Raw genomic sequence first — 15,606 nt, forward strand, 5'->3', positions numbered from 1 at the left:
GTTCTTCTGACAGAAGGTGATAAATAAAAGAGTCACTGCCACAGAGTGTATCTGAAAGCTTTGCGCTGAACAATGTGAAAAATGCTTGCTATGACCCCAAGAACCTTTACATCAAGAGACCTCCTGGGCACACGTGGGGAATAAGGTCTCATTTTAAGTGCTGCCATCAGTGGGTTGTATGGGGATAGCAGTAACTCTAAAAGCATGCTTCATTTACTGCAGATGTCTGACTTTTCCCTCAGTATCGCTCCAATGTACCTAATTTAATGACAGACGTGGACTTGGAAACTGAGGAACTTTCAGCTTTTGTGTTTATTTAGCCACTTACCAGAACACCAGCTGGAAATGGTAGATTTCAGGTCATTTTTATTTCTGTCTAAATAGCAGGGTTCTTTCAGAATGCCAGGTACTCTGCTGGGTGTTACTATAATAACTGCTCACAGTCCAGTCTTTGCTATATTACAGCTGAAATATGTAACTGTGGCTCCTGCTTCTTCCAGGAATCAGAATCAAAAGTGAATCAGGAATTAATTCCTAGGACAGCAAATTGGCCTGCCTTAGGCTTCAGGCACATCCCAGGCTTTGGAGGAAAGGTGGCCAGACAGCCATCCTGGGGACAGGTGTGCTAGTAATGTCAAAGAAGTCCACTTGTTTGATCATATCCTGATATGAAACCAAGAAGTGATCCTCGAGAAACACAACAAAGCCTAAACTATAACAAAGTACTGATAACCCACCAGATTACTATAAAAATCATAAGTTAGGACCAGAAAACCAAGGAGCTGCCTTAAAAATCAGAGGAGGTTGAGAAATATAATGCATTCAGGTTCTTTCTATTTTTGCCTGCAGAGCTTTGAGCTTTTCACTCAAATGAAAATGAAGACTAAATGAAATGAAGACTACTCTAACATCGCCTGTCTCTGGGGACTGAGGCAGTTCAGAAAAAATTCACAGTGTTGCAGCGTTGTAATAAATTCGCTGGAGGTGGCAACCGCATTTTGATGTCAATCACTATGCTGCTGCGGGCAGATGTGACAGGACAGGACAGCACGGTGCTTCCCACCTGCAAACACCCTTAGCAGTTTGATGAAAAGGAGCTGAGCTGCCTGAAGGCAGTTACTGATGCTGAGAATGTGAGGCAGTGTCACATCCTCAGCTGCTACATCCAAATGTCACCCCAAGTGATGTGCTTGCAGCCAAGGAAATCTTGAGTTGAAGCCTGCTGATTTTCTGGTTCTGCATGCACTATACTGCTCACCAACATTTACGCCTTCTCCCTCCCCTAGAACCCTATTTCCCATTATTTCAAGTGTGGTTTCCTGCTGGGTGAGGATTATGTGACAACTCTGTGCCAAAATCCTCTCTGCAACTTTTGAAACCACTGCTGATATGAATACCCTTTGCAGAGAGGGGGAAAGGCCTCAGTGAGACACAAATGCAAAACACAACAGCATTTCTGACAGGGTGGGAGTGAAAAATGGCATTTTCCCTTCCGGGGAGAGCCAACACACCTCCTGCGAACAGGCAGGAGAGAAGACCCTGGCCAGGAGGCTTTATTAATTTCCCTCTGCGTTGCTCCAATCTGTTTGCAGTAATGGCCCACAGAAAGCACAGGATGATGACAGCAGGACCATACATCAGGTGTTTGCGCTGCAAGCAGGAATAGAGGAAAAACCCCTAGTGACTTCAGAAATGTTTTCCCCTCAAAAACGCCTTTTTTTTTTTTTTTTTTTTCTCCCTCAGTGGACGTATGACTGCTCTCCGAGCAGACCCCAGCCGCAGGTAAAAGGAACCCCGCTGGCCACGGGAGCACCCACCAGCACCTCAGGGCCAACTGGGCCCAGCTTCACCTCAGGGCCAGGGGCAGCAGGAAGGGCCTCTTCCCCTCCCCTTCTGGAGCAGCACGGCTACTAGCCCACAGCAAATCACCATCACGTAATAACTAATTAACGCCTCGTCAGAGCTGACGGGTGTTTTCTCCCTCAGAGCGCTGACGCCCGAGTGCGAGACTCCGACCTTTTCCCGCCCTGCGGGCTGAGAGAAGGGCGAGGCTGAGGGCAGCGGCGTCGCCGCCCGCCGTGCGCATGCGCGGCGCCCTCGCACAGGCGCAGTGGCGACGCGCTCCCGCCTGACCGCGGGTCAGGGGCGGCAACATGGCTGCGCCCGTGTGCGCGCCCGGGGCACGGCTAGAGCGGGGGGTCTAGTCCCGTCTCCGTCCCATCCCGTCCCGCGGTGGTGGTGGTCGTGGTGGGGGAGGAGCCGGCGTGTGCTGCGCCGTTTGGCCACCCCTGCATGGAGCCGCGGGAGTCCTGGGCGGCCTTGGCGGTGAGTGAGCGGGCCCCGGGCCTGCCCGTTGCCAAGGCGACGCGACGACCTCGGCTGCGGGGCCGTGGAGGGGCTGCGCACCGCGGAGCGTGTGCTTCCCGCGGGTTTGCTCGCCCTGAGAGCTGCTTGTCGGCGTGTGCTCTCAGCAGGGTCGCAGGCAAGGGGGCAAAGCCCCCAGTCTCCATTGCTAGGAGCCTCCTTGGAAACATCCAGCACTCGCTCTCGGTTCTGTGTGGAAAAATCACGGCCGTGGTGCCCCTGGGCTGGCGTGGGGAGGGCTGCGGGCCTGGGCCTGCTGCGGGGAGAGTTCCTCTCCCTGCTCCAAACGCTGCAGGGGCAGCCGGCTGCCACGTCATGGTTCAATGCATGCGAATTAGGTCCTGGTTTTGTTTGATGGAGCGAAGTTTAGCGAGTACGTCCCACTCCCAGTAACGGTTTTTCAGCTCTTCGGCTTCTGGTAGTGCTACTGTTACTGCAAGGTGGGGGAGAAGGTGCGTTTTAGTTGTCTTATTACCTAAAAATCATTACTGTTTTCTGCAGGTGGCGTAAGCGCACAGGTATTGTCGCCCTCTGGTAGGGGCTCTATTAGCTGCTTCATGAATTTAAATGACACTTAAGGTACAGAACTTTGAAAACTAAAGAAGCAATTAGTAACTTTTAATTCATGTTTTAACAGATGACTAGATTAAATTTGATCAATGTTATTTTGAGCAGATAAGGATTTTGATGAAAAAGAGTGACGAAAAATCAATGCATGCAAAATAGCCGACTAGATTAAAAGAGTAATTAACTTATTGATTAAAGCTTTAGTAGTAGATAGCGAACGCCTCTTTGAATCCTCTGTTGGCCCTGGAAAAAAACCAGTCAGAGTAATACACATGTAATTTATTTTCAGAGTTAAGAATCTGTGCTGCTCTTTCTTGTGCGCTGTTCTATATGAGGTGGACTTCAAACTATGTTTTCTGTTCTGAGTAATAGTGCATCTAAATAACGTCTCACAATGGATGAATACTTGATATGAAAACTTAAAGTCATCTAGAAACACAGACAATGGAAGAAGATTGAGCTGTAGTTGAAACTATTTCTTTTAGGGTTTGGTTTTAAGAATTGCTTTGGATAAAAACCTTCCCCTTTTCCTTATGACTTTGAAAACATCTTTATGTATGTATTTTTTTCCTATAGGCTTCTGTGAGCAGAGGAAAATAAAGCAGTTTTACTTCAGGCTTTGTTCAACAAAGGAAATGTGTGTGTGTGTGTAACATTAAATGAAGAAGTTTGCTAGAAAAATGTGAATGTGCTTTCTAGAGATGCCTACTGGGGAAGCGAAATTGCTTCTGTCTTTCCCTGATCTTATCACACAACTTCCTAGAGGTGTTGGTAGTTCTGTACCGAGTCATCTTGATAAGTGGCATTCACTGTCTTGCTTTTATGTGTAGTGGGTAAACGTTGCATTGCTTTGCTTGTACTGTTCAAAATACTGAAGACTGTTTTGAAAATACCTTAAAAATGGTTTAAGAGTTGTAATATCTGTTGCTTTCTCTCTTTTGTTGAAGATGCCTTGTTATAACTATAGAAGCTATTGGGGTCTGTGTAAGGCTATCAGTTTATGATTTGACTTCAGAAAGGATACGGTCAGTAGTGCTTTGGTTTGGGCATGCCTCAGTTACTCACATAAGCACCACAGCTTCACCCCCATGAATATTAATGCACTTTACTCCATGGTTTTGTCTTGAAGGCTGGTGGAGTTGCTGGTGTCTGTGTTGACTTGATCCTTTTTCCCCTGGATACTGTAAAAACAAGACTGCAGAGTCCTCAAGGATTTAGGAAGGCTGGTGGTTTTCGTGGCATCTATGCTGGTGTTCCTTCCACTGCTATAGGATCCTTTCCAAATGGTAAATTTTCTTTGGATTATGCTTTGCTATCTTTAAGTGGAAACTTACGTAGTATAGGACATTTGTGTCCATGGCTTCCTCTCCTGCAGGTGATTGTTTGGATTCTGTGAGTCCATGTCCAGCTGTGAAGAGCAGTTTCTAGAATTGTACAGTATTGAACAAACTCTTTGAGCAAGGCTGGAATGAAGGCTGCTGCATGTTTACTCTGAAAAGCAACCCTTACTCCCTGGAAGCATTCCTGGATATGTCTTATAAGCCTGTCCTTACTTATAGGGGCACCCTAAAGCATTTCCAGGTGCCAAAGAGGGCTTGAGCCTTGCTTGCCCTGGACACTTTTGTCATGACCCACTCTTTCACCGCACTGGATATTAATCAAAATTCAAAGTGCTTGGAGCACTGGAGGTCTTTGAGGTAATTGCCCTGGGGATGCTATGACTGTCTTTTTCTCCCTGGAAACAACTACAACATTTAAAATGAGAAGACTTCGGGAATACTTTTGAAACTGAAGTGTTAAAAAAGTAAATGCTTGTAGTCCCTGCAGGGAAAAGGCATCTAAAATTCCTAATGCCTTTGTCCATTTTGTCTTTGTAGGGAGGGATAAAAAAAGCAGCAAGCTGTGCTGTCAGTAGTAAATGTTAGGAAAACTTTGCTGACAAATCCACTGACACCTTCAGGTGTTTGATGTCCTTCATAAGATGATATAAAAAAATTCAGTTCTTTATCTTGTCTGCTCTGTTATCTCCTCTTGAGGTGATAAACATCTTTTGATTAGCAGAAGGCAATTCACATAGCCCTTCTTTACAATTAAAATCTGTTCCCCCGCAAGACATGTCAGTTTTTTCAGGATTTACATCTTCAAAATCTGAACTGTGGTTTTATCTTTCCAACGTATGACTGAGAACTGAAATTATCTTTAGGAGAAGGAGTAACCCTTAAGGTGCAAGTGCCTTTGTAGCTGACTGTTGCAGTGAGTAAACGCAGCTCATGTTGCTATGCTCAGTGTAGTTTTGTATGTTTCTTGTTCACTGGACAGGAGCTTGGAAGAATTTTTTTATGGAGCTAAAGTGCAAAATACTAAACTGACGATAGCTAAGAAGAAGTTATTAATAACTGCTCCTGAAACAGTTTTGCACGTTGCAGGGTAGCAGACTCGTATCAAGTACCTTCATGATTTGTGGATTGTGGGGTTTTTTTTCCTTTCTCCTTCTCAATTAATCAACTGATTTTTTTGTTTTGTTTTTTTTTATTTTTTTCCCAAAAAATGAAGGCCATGCATCCAATTCAGCCAAATGACTTTCTCTCTACCATTCCTATCTATGAATATGGAAGACACCATTTTTTCAAAACCTACTGGACATTCATGACTAATTAACGCAACTTTCCTTATGTCAGTACTAAATATGGCCTTAAGTCCTGACACCTTTGATATTAATGGGAGGCTTGCCGGTGATAGCGAGGAGCTTGAACTTCTGAAGGAATTATCCCACAGATTGTGTTGATACTGTTTGTAGAGTTTTGGTGCAAACATAGCCTGTTTTCAACTATAGGTGCGGAGTAATAGGTGACAAAATCCATGCTTAAGTATTCTTGTGCTAGTTCTGTGATGGAGGAACATTTAAATGACTGCATGTATTCTTGAATTTCAGCTGCTGCATTTTTTATCACCTATGAGAATGTGAAATCCATGCTGCACCATGGCTCTACATCTTACTTGACTCCAGCAACACATATGGTGGCTGCCTCCCTTGGGGAAGTGGTAAGAAAGAAGTTCATATATTGTGTGTCTGTGGGAGAAGAGGAAACCATTCAATTATGAAAACTCAGATTTGGTGTCATATCTTACTTTCTTGAGTGTTGACCATCTTTGTACTTGTGACAGTTCCTACAAAAATATTACATATTTTTTAATGAAGTGCTGGCACTTGTCAGGATTGATTCCGAGTGAATAAATGAGTTAGTAACAATTTTTAGTAGTCCTATTGGCTGATCTTGCTAACTCAGTAGATAGTGGAAGTATGGATTGTTCCAAAACATGAATACACCTTCACATTGTAGTGGTTGTGCATCAGTGTTAACATTCAAGAAAGGCTTTTACAGCCTTTCAGCTTCATGTGGGGTACTCATGGAAAGGATTTTTATTTTAAAAATAGCCATAAGACAGTGAAGTTATATATAAAGTAGGTAGATGCCATCATCTGAAACCGATGCACCTTGATGTGTAAGAACCAGTATTAACCAATTAATAATTATCTCCCTTTCCTTCCTTCCATGCATTCACATTCAGCCAGCACCATTTACCAAAATATTTTATTGTATTTGTAAACAGACTCACCTAGTGGATGTACGAAGTGATGTGACCTGATAGGGCAACTGGTGGCTGTGTGACTTCACTTACCAAATGATGTGTATGCTTTCCTGATGCAGCCTGTCTCAGTGGAAAGTGTAATGAGTAATCTAAGGAAGCTTTTTTCCCTTGGGATGGACATCTGTATGTTTTAGTGACAGCTTTTCACATGGTCTGTCTGATAGCTGTAGCCCTTAGTTTAGTGTATTGGTTGGGTTATTGCAGGATAAAGATACATGTGAATAATGAAAATAGTTTCTATATACAAGCTTTTTGAAAACTCTTTCCTCACACTTTTCCAAAAAGTTGCTGTGTTTCTTATCATTTAAATCCATTACCTTGTTTATAGCAGGTTCTGGAGCTGCAAGTTATGGCTTGTTTTGCCTAGGTTTATACAATAACCAGAATTATTGGGACCAAATTCTGTTGAACACTTTAGATGATCATGAAGGAAGGTCACAAGAGAAGCCTCTCTTGTTTGGATGCCTAGGTTGCCCTTGCCTTGTTAGCAGCATGGACTTTGCAGAAATCAGTTGTGTGTGTGGCTAAGTGTTGATGGGTTTTTTGTTTGTTTGTTTTATATTGTAAGTTACAAATGAAATAACATTAACCTATTGAATTTAAATAACAAAATACCTCTTGCCCTCCTGACTTTCCAATCTGGTATATTAAGGCCGTTTTCCAGCTTATATTGACATCTCCTTAGAAGTTTTCAGTCCTAAGGAAATGTCAAGGCTGTATTTGAAAGTGACTTTATATCCCAGTTTAAGATCATAAAATTAGTTTAATTGCCAACATGCGATGCCAGGATGACTGGACAACCTGTAGATCCAGAGTTAAAAGTTTAGCTCTGTCAAGAGTTAGTATGTGACACCCCCTAACTGGAACATTCTGTCCAAATAGACTGTAGCAAGTGTTGAAAGAGAACACTACTCAATGTGATCAAATGATGACCATTCCTGTCTGATCCAGACACAAACTTGTCTATAGGTAAATACTGAAGACGCTTTATCCTAGAAGCTTCAATATTGTGTTTTAAGAAACTATTTCTGAAGTTATTTGCAAACAAAAAGAGCAAGGTTGCTTTGGGTTAGCTGAATCAAATATATTCCAGGTTCAGCAAAATCCTTCTTTCCCCAGATACTTCTCTTGTTTTTAACTGCAGAGTTGGCACAGTGCCTTGGCAGTGTTTGGGGCTGGGTGTTCAGCTGTGAACAGTCCGTTGCTGTTCCTGCCAGCGCTGTCCACCGCCTTTCTCCTGCTTTTGTCACACTGGGAGTTTCCTGGCACTGCAGGGATGAAATGGGGTGTGAATTGCTGTGTCTCCACAAGTTTGGGGGAGGGAAATGGGCTGTATGAAACTAGTTTTTCTGGCACTTTTGCAACTTAAACTTAGCCCATGATGTGGGGCAGAAAAATATATTGTGTCTGTGGTTCTGTATCCTGCTTGTATTAACTGAGTTTTTTAATCTCTTGTGACAGTGGATTCTTTCTCTCCATTACAGGTAGCTGTGTATTTATACTCTGTGTGGTGGCTTAGCTTGCTGGTAGGTTGGTCCCAAGCTACCAAGCTACCAGGAGTGCAGAGGGATCTATGCCATTTTAGCGTAGCACCAGGTGCCTCGCTGTTATAGCAGCATAGCCTAGCTCCTTCCCATGGGAAGGAGTTCAGCTCTCCCTCTTCTCTGTGGGTTCAGCTCTGATTCCCAAGTAATTTTTATTCTTCTGTGGAAATGATACTGATTAGATTGGATGGGACTTAGCCAGGTAACTTCATTTAACGTACCAAGCACATGAAGATAGGTGAATGCAGCACCTACTAACCGCTCTGGTAGTGGTTATAGGCAGGAGAAGATAGAAGGTGATAGATTTAGGGCTGGGTGGGATATGTTTGTGTTGCTGCCTCAGGTGGGTTCTTTTTGATCTTGATTAGAACCTGTGCTGTCAGGTTATGACTTCTAACTTAAGGCAATGCACAGAAGTTATTTCCATGGAAATTCTCTAAAGGCTGTAAGAAATCAGCAAGAGGTTCTTACCACTATGGCAATGCTTAACCCTTAAATTCCTTGTTTGCCTGATATCTCATGGAATAGCAGATCCAAGAGGTGTTTCAAGCTTCTCCAGTGCTGTTTCAGAATCAAGCAAAATGACAATTTGGCTCATGAGGAGGTACCAGTGCTCTGTGATAAAATCCACTGGAAAAAAAAAAGATGTCTTCTTTCACGAGTGGGTTATTTATAGTATACTTCCTCTGCCTGTGAGGATTCTGTGAGAAAACCATAACTGGGCAATTTAATCATCATCAGCCAAAGAACAGTTGGCTACAGATGACTCCTTGCATGATTACAGAACCTGTTGCCTGTTTTTCCAGGGTGGTCTGTAAACTTGTGACCCTTACAACTTAGGCACTTACCGCTTCCATTTTCAGGCTGACAAATGGAGATGCAGTATACTTACATGAGTTGCTCAGGGCTGTCTCATATGCTTGGCTTTTGCTACTCTAAGACCAGAGAAATATATAGTGATAGCCACTGAAATGGCAATCTGACTTTATGGTGTAGAAACTGTGATGTTGTAACAGCCATTTTTCAGCTAATAAGATTCTGCTTTTTGCTAGCTTTTCTTCTCATCTTGGTGTGATGGGAAAACTAAGCTGTAAAATAATTGAGATGGGGATTTAGAGATTTGCTACAACAAACCTGTAATAAAAATAGCACAAAGCAAGATCTTCTCACATTTGTTTTATATAAAGTCTTAGCTGATCAATAGAAATATATGAACTATTCCAAATTGCATCAGGGTGAAAGTTATAATTATAGTTTTATTGATTAGTCATTAAGTTTTAATCAGGGCATAACCACTGGGACTATTATTTTGTCAGTAGGTTTTTTTAATACATACTTTTCCTCCTTTGTACACTTTAATAATTACTATGCTATAAATTGCTTTTCAATGTGAAATAATAAGCCAAAGAGTCTGTCATGTTAGGATTCCCAAGGTATCTCTTTGCATTTCCAAACTGTCTTTTTACAAAATGGAGAGATTAAGATTTAGAGCAAGAAACTGACGTTGGATTTCTAGGTTTGCTGCTTCCTCCCTGGTGAGCATAAGAGTCAGCTACCTTCTTATGCATCAGTAAAATGTGAGTGTGTGCTAAGCTTAAAGATATGTTAATGCTGACTAATCTGTGTTTTGAATATGACCCAGTAAAAATAATACAATAGGTAAAGGGAAAAAATTGCAAAAGTTGCATCAAGATACGTTAAAATAAATGGGAGAAATCAGTCAAATGTGAGGTCTTAGTTTTTATAATGGCCACTCTTCTGTATTGTTTACAATCTGTGTAAATTTATGGGAAACACAGTCCCCTGGAACTGGTTTGGTCCAATTTCCCAGTTCCAGGCTAGGAGGCACAAAACCAAGCCATAAAAAGGCAGTGGCTGTAGCATAATTGGATTTTTTTTCTTTCTTTTTTTTTTCTGGCAGGAGAAATATAGAAGGCTAATCTCATCTCCTGGAGTGAGATAAAGAAAAGTACATACAAAATCTGACCCTGTTAAACATAATTATTTTTTCCTATAACTGAATCTTGCTGTATAGGGACTCTGAATATCCCATAATACATGAAAAATTACTTACAAAGACACAGCCAAAACTCTAGAGGGCAGATATATGGTATATCATCTCATCTCTTCAAGGAAGAAGAAGGTTGAAGAATACATGAGTTACCAGGGGGGGAAAACCCTTATTATACCACTTGTGTAACTGAAATTTGGAGATAGGAAACACACTTACTGCATCCAGGGGTTTGGAATTTTTCATCTTGACTCTACATTGCCTTGTATGTTTAGTCTGCCTGTATCTTTACAGTGAGCTGCCAAATGTGCTTGGAAAACATGATATCATAGGGAGTGGAAAGGAAAACCAGATGTTCTAAAATTTTACTTTTAATATTCTAAGGCGGTGTAAGTAACTCTGAGAAGGAGCAGTATTTTTAACCTCCTAGTGCCCATTTTAAACAGTAACCAGGTGTGTCTTGCAGATCCTAAGTTAATTGTACAGCTCCAGATTGATTTGTACAGATTTTTTTATGGCAGTTTAATATGACTGTGTATACTATTAATTACAAGAAACTTTGATAAAGAGAAGTCCCCCTCTGGACCTCCCCCACCAGCCTCCTGCAAATGTGGTTTTATCGGACAAGTGTAAGTTTGTCCCAGTTTGACCGATGAGGTTTTCTTCATAAGTGCCAAAGTGGCTGGATTCAGCACAGTTAGTTTTACATCCTGCTGGCTTTTCCGTGGAGGTGAGAATAAAGTTGTTTGGATCGCATTCTAGAGAAGCTAGCTGACACCAGCCTTTTCCATCTAATATTTAGATATTGTTATGGTTACGATCTGAGCGTTGCAAGATATGCAGTGAAAGTTTTGGGCTGTTGCTTGTAAATATCATGTTCATTCTTATCTTTCTGACCTTTTATTTTTGATTGGCTATTTTTGGTAATTTTGTCTTTTTCTTCCTACTCTGTAGGAAAGCAAGCTACCTTGACTTTCAGCTCACTGGTGAGAGAAAGTGTGGGGGAGGACTGAGGACCACAATGGGAGGTAGATGTCCTGTTCTTTTGGCAGGTAGTGGTAATAACCATGCTCTGGAAGTAGATTACCAGCTGCAGTTATTGAGCTGCTTTTGTCCTTGTGTAAGTTTCCAGAGTACTTTAGGATTACAGCGCTGGAGATGTGTTGACATTGTGCAGTGCATCTCCAAGGCTGCCAGATTCCAGGTTACTTGCAGTGAAGTGGTGTGTCTACAGAGTATGTGGTAGCACCAGACAGAGAGAGTAACGGAGATCCTAAAAGCTGCCTAGTCATATTAGTGACACTGTGCCTGCATTTGTTTGTCCTGTCAAATTTTTAAGCTGATGTAGCCATGATACTTAAGGTTCCTCATCTGGCTTGTTTTCATTCTGCTTCAGTGTCTCTGTGCTGCGGTCCTTTGAGTTGTATAAAAGCTGGACAAGCTCATGGGTCTAGGAAGGTGTTTCTGGTCTGGCTGCAAGAATGCTAAAACTCGGGCTACCTACTAGGCTTTGGTGGAGCACGGACCTCCTAGGAAAAGATGGAAACCCTGGCTGTGTTCTGAGGTCTGAATGGTTAGTTAGGGACTTCTCCCTTCGAAGATGATAGGCTTGGTTGTCCTTAGCAAGAAGGATTTTGGCATAGCCTCACGCTTTTTTTCCAAAGTTTGAGAAAGGAGGGATGTTGAACCAATTTGAATTGAAACATCTGAAAGTTTGTCCCTTCACTCGGGAGAAGGGATCATGTGGTTCCACAGGGCAAGTTGAGGACAGGTATTTCAAGGTGAAATTCCAAGCTCACTTGTGTATTCCAGTGTGTTGCCACTTTAGATACTTTTGTGATAAGAGCAAAGTGTGTGGTTCATCTGTGATTAGCATCTGACCCTCAATATTAATAACTTGGGAATTTTTTTATCTGCTGTGGAGATGTGTCAAATAGGAAAGCTTCTTAATGCAGGAATTACCTTTTGGGGAATTCAGCTAGCTTTCACTACTAGTCCTAACTTGTTTCTCAGAAGAAGCAAGCCCAAATGCAAGTAAGTTTACAATTTACAAATCACGATTCTGTAGAATGATATTTTGAGTGTGCTTTTAATTAAAATAAAGAAGGAAAGTGCATGCTTTATATTATTTTAGGCTTTGGGTTTTTTCTGGAAAAAAAGATGGCGTTTTAGACATGATGGACAACATCATGTTGTCTATCTGTCTCTGTCCACAGATCAGCCCCTTTTTCCCTCTGCCCTGGCAGTATCTTTTGAAACAGTTAGCTAGCTTCAGTTTAATAGAACAACAGGAATCTCCAGAAGTGTGTTGGTATGAATTCCATGAGAGTAACTGGCTAGGTCAGAGAAGAAAGTTGCTATTAATGCCTGTTCTGAGGAAAAGGCAGAAGCGTGAGTCAGACAAATCCACAGAGTAGTATCATGAAAGAATCTGCAGCAGGATAATTGGTGAGGGCTTTACAGTGTTGTAAACCCTAGAAGATCAGCTTGCAGGAGCCCAATCTAAGAGAGATGAAACCGCCGCTCGCATCAGACATGGAGTTAAGATTTCAGCTGTTTGAAACTCCAAAACTTGCATGTTGGAAGATGCAGCTTTTCAGTTCAACAGGCAAGTTGGACGCTCTAGAGAAAGTTGCTTCTAAATCAACAATTGTCTGCTGCAACAAAGAAGTGATTTAGTACTTACTGTGTCTAGACTTTGGGCTAATGGCTTTGAATTTTTAACTGCTCCTTTTCTAAGAAGACTAATAAATGGACAAAACTGTTCAAAAATGAAAAACCGCGTTTTCTGCTTTGCATCCTGTCTTGTCTCAACCAGTGTAGTATGGGCTGGCAGACCATAGTATTCAAAGTGGTGTCCAAAGTCTGACAGCAGTCAAAAGTTTGATGGGTCCTCTTCCACAGCACTTAAGCTTTTTTTTGTTATTTTCATTGATTAGTGGCTGTCATTTTAGGTGTCTTGTGTTGTTCATATCTGGATGCATATAGGCATTGAGAAGGGGAATGTGCTGACCCTGGCAAGATGAGCAATGGTGGGGAGTGCAGCAATGTAGGTGGTCTTTTGAATTAATCATGGTGGATTTTGAAATATTCATAAATTAATCTAGGTGAGGTCGGGTCTGCAGTACAGATGCTGCAGGATTTTTGCCAAATCCTTATGCAGAAGCATAGCTGAGCAGTGTTTGGAAGATGGTTGTGAAGGTGAGACTGCTGCCATTAAGAACTAGTGGAGAAGGAGCATAGTTAGAGTGGATGGAAACTGAAATTAGAGCTGCAGCTGAAAATTGGTTGTAAATAAAGATGAATGGAGGCATGAATCCACAAATGCTGCCAACAAATTCATCATACAAGTAAAGGCTGAAACAGCAAATTAAGAACTGTTGAACACTTAACCAGCCACCCACACTGATCTTCTCTTGTATGCTCCATGTTAACTGCATGTATTGCCTCTTCATCAGCTGCCCTTCGTAGATTGTGTTATCTACTCAATTCAGGGCTTGGAGGACATGTTACTTTGCAGTGAAGAGTAGAAGCTTGATGGTTGTCATCTCTTTTCTTTCAATCCTAGGACTGATACTCAGCTGATGTAGAAATATTTGTAGCTCAGAGTGTCTATAGAGGAAAGCTAATTTGGGTTAAACAGTATAAGTGAGAAATAAATAATTTAAAAGTATTTCCTGATGGATTTCCTGGCTTGCAATGTATTCTGCCAGAGTCAGCTTTGGAACTGTCTAAGATAGTTTAAGGTAACTTTATTCCAAAGTAAGGCTCTGTACAGGGTTTGTCAGGAATAACTATTTCTGAATAACTCCATATGTGGACAAGCCTGTAATTCTTTAAGTGAAAAGGCTGTAGGAAAGAGTAAGGGATCAATTAAAGGAAAATACTTGATAAAATACAATGTAGTTGAAATTTCCGTGTTCTGGGCCAATGTAACCCCAAGAGACTGAGCAAATTGTAAAATACTAGTCATCTTTCAACAGGAGACTTAATGTGTTTTCAGAAAATATTGCCTGTGTTCTCTTGCCTGGAATCTCATTAACATTTGTCCTCCTGTAACACAGCCTGACCCCTCTTGGCTCCTTGGAAACAGTTTTATGCTGGATGGGATGCACCATGCTACTTTTGCTGAAAGAACAGTTTGGCTGGTGGATGTGATTAGTTTCTTAAGCCTTTTAAAATAAGTCTAACAGACTCTCAGTGGTGGAAGAGTTGCTGGGATAGATTGGATCATGCAGACAATTCTGTAGGTTGAATTAAGGGTCTACTCTTCTTTGGCGTTAAGACTTTCTGTGTTTCAATGTGGTAGTAATTTATGATTCAAGCATCAACCAGGTTAAGGAAGATTTTTTTCAAAAGCTATTCAGCTGTCTGATTTTTTTTTTTGCCACTCAAGTTTAAACTAACTGCTTGTGACTGTACTGAGGAACTTCAAAATCTGTGGGACACTTAGTTTGTGCTAGACTACAAAAGAGATGTGCATAACAGCAAGCCACTTTCAGTAAATTTTAGGTTTAGTTTTAAAAAGGAAAGAAAACTACATTGATTAAACTTTGAAAGACCAATTTAATTATGCAAAGCACACAAACTTTCGAAACAGTAATTCTGTAAAGTGTTTAGTGTCAGCCTTGTCGGCTTCACAGACTTTCCCTGTTCTTTTCCCATTAACTGATATAATTGAGGTAACAGTTTCTCCTTGCTGTGAAGAGGACTCAGTGTGGATTTCCACTGTTCAAGGACAAAAGTTTTCAAGGTGTATCTGATACGGCTGATGGAGAGGTAGGCAGGGAACCCACAGCAAGTGTTGTAGAGTGTGTAGCTGGGCATTTGAAGAGCCACACATGGGGAAGGAAATCTGAGAGGGGCAGAAGCCCATGTTGAGAGGGCTACTGAAGTGATGGACAAGGAGCCAGCTGAGGCCTTCAGGCAGCTGGGGTGAAAAGGCTCAGCCAAGGTGGCCATTGTGAAGGAAGAAGTGTGTGGTGGTCCAGATGATCCTCTGGTGCAGGGAGGGAGTTCTGGAAAGCAGTAATTAGGAGCTGACTTAGGTTTGACAATGACAGGATGAAATAACACTCTGCAAAACAGCTCTGCAGATTCCAGGTGAAGTCATCTAAGGTGGAAACTTGGGGGAAGTTGAAAACATTTGTGCAGAAGCTCTGTTTTTCCACATGCTTGTGACATTCGGTCCCTGTGAATGGTCTCATCTCTGAAATAGTATGTTTTTAAGCTCTGGGAAGTGCTGAGATCTGAGGGATCTTGCTGGGTGAGATTGCTCTTTGAAGAAATGTTTCCTGCCAGCATACAGGGGAGCTGCAGTTAAATTAATGAAGGCCCTATTGTGTCGGTCAGAGGAAAAGATGGGACAAAGAGCTTGGCATTGTCTAAACTTTCCCATCCAGAGCCCATTAGTTAAAACTTGTTCTCTCCATGGGGTTTAAATTAGGAGTGGAGTCACCTGTTCATGAC

General features: G+C 41.9%; 1 protein-coding gene across 9 annotated transcripts in view; it reads left to right on the forward strand.

Annotated features, from left to right (window-relative positions):
* Positions 1-2,099: 2,099 nt before the first annotated feature.
* SLC25A26 (solute carrier family 25 member 26) overlaps positions 2,100-15,606 on the forward strand; it is a 171,758-nt gene continuing 158,251 nt past the window's right edge. For 4 of the 9 annotated variants that reach the window (XR_007509250.1, XR_007509249.1, XR_007509248.1 and 1 more), the window contains exons 1-3: positions 2,103-2,325; positions 4,061-4,217; positions 5,864-5,973. Coding sequence is in view for 5 of the 9 variants with exons in the window: in XM_049826082.1 (XP_049682039.1) it covers positions 2,293-2,325; positions 4,061-4,217; positions 5,864-5,973 (300 nt within the window). In the remaining 4 variants the exon portion in view is untranslated. Of the gene's footprint in view, positions 2,326-2,891; positions 2,944-4,060; positions 4,218-5,863; positions 5,974-15,606 lie in introns of those variants that run through there. The other 5 variants (XR_007509251.1, XM_049826084.1, XM_049826083.1 and 2 more) reach the window with 5 other exon arrangements.

This window comes from Accipiter gentilis, chromosome 23 (assembly GCF_929443795.1).
Source record: "Accipiter gentilis chromosome 23, bAccGen1.1, whole genome shotgun sequence".
NCBI lineage: Eukaryota > Metazoa > Chordata > Aves > Accipitriformes > Accipitridae > Astur > Astur gentilis.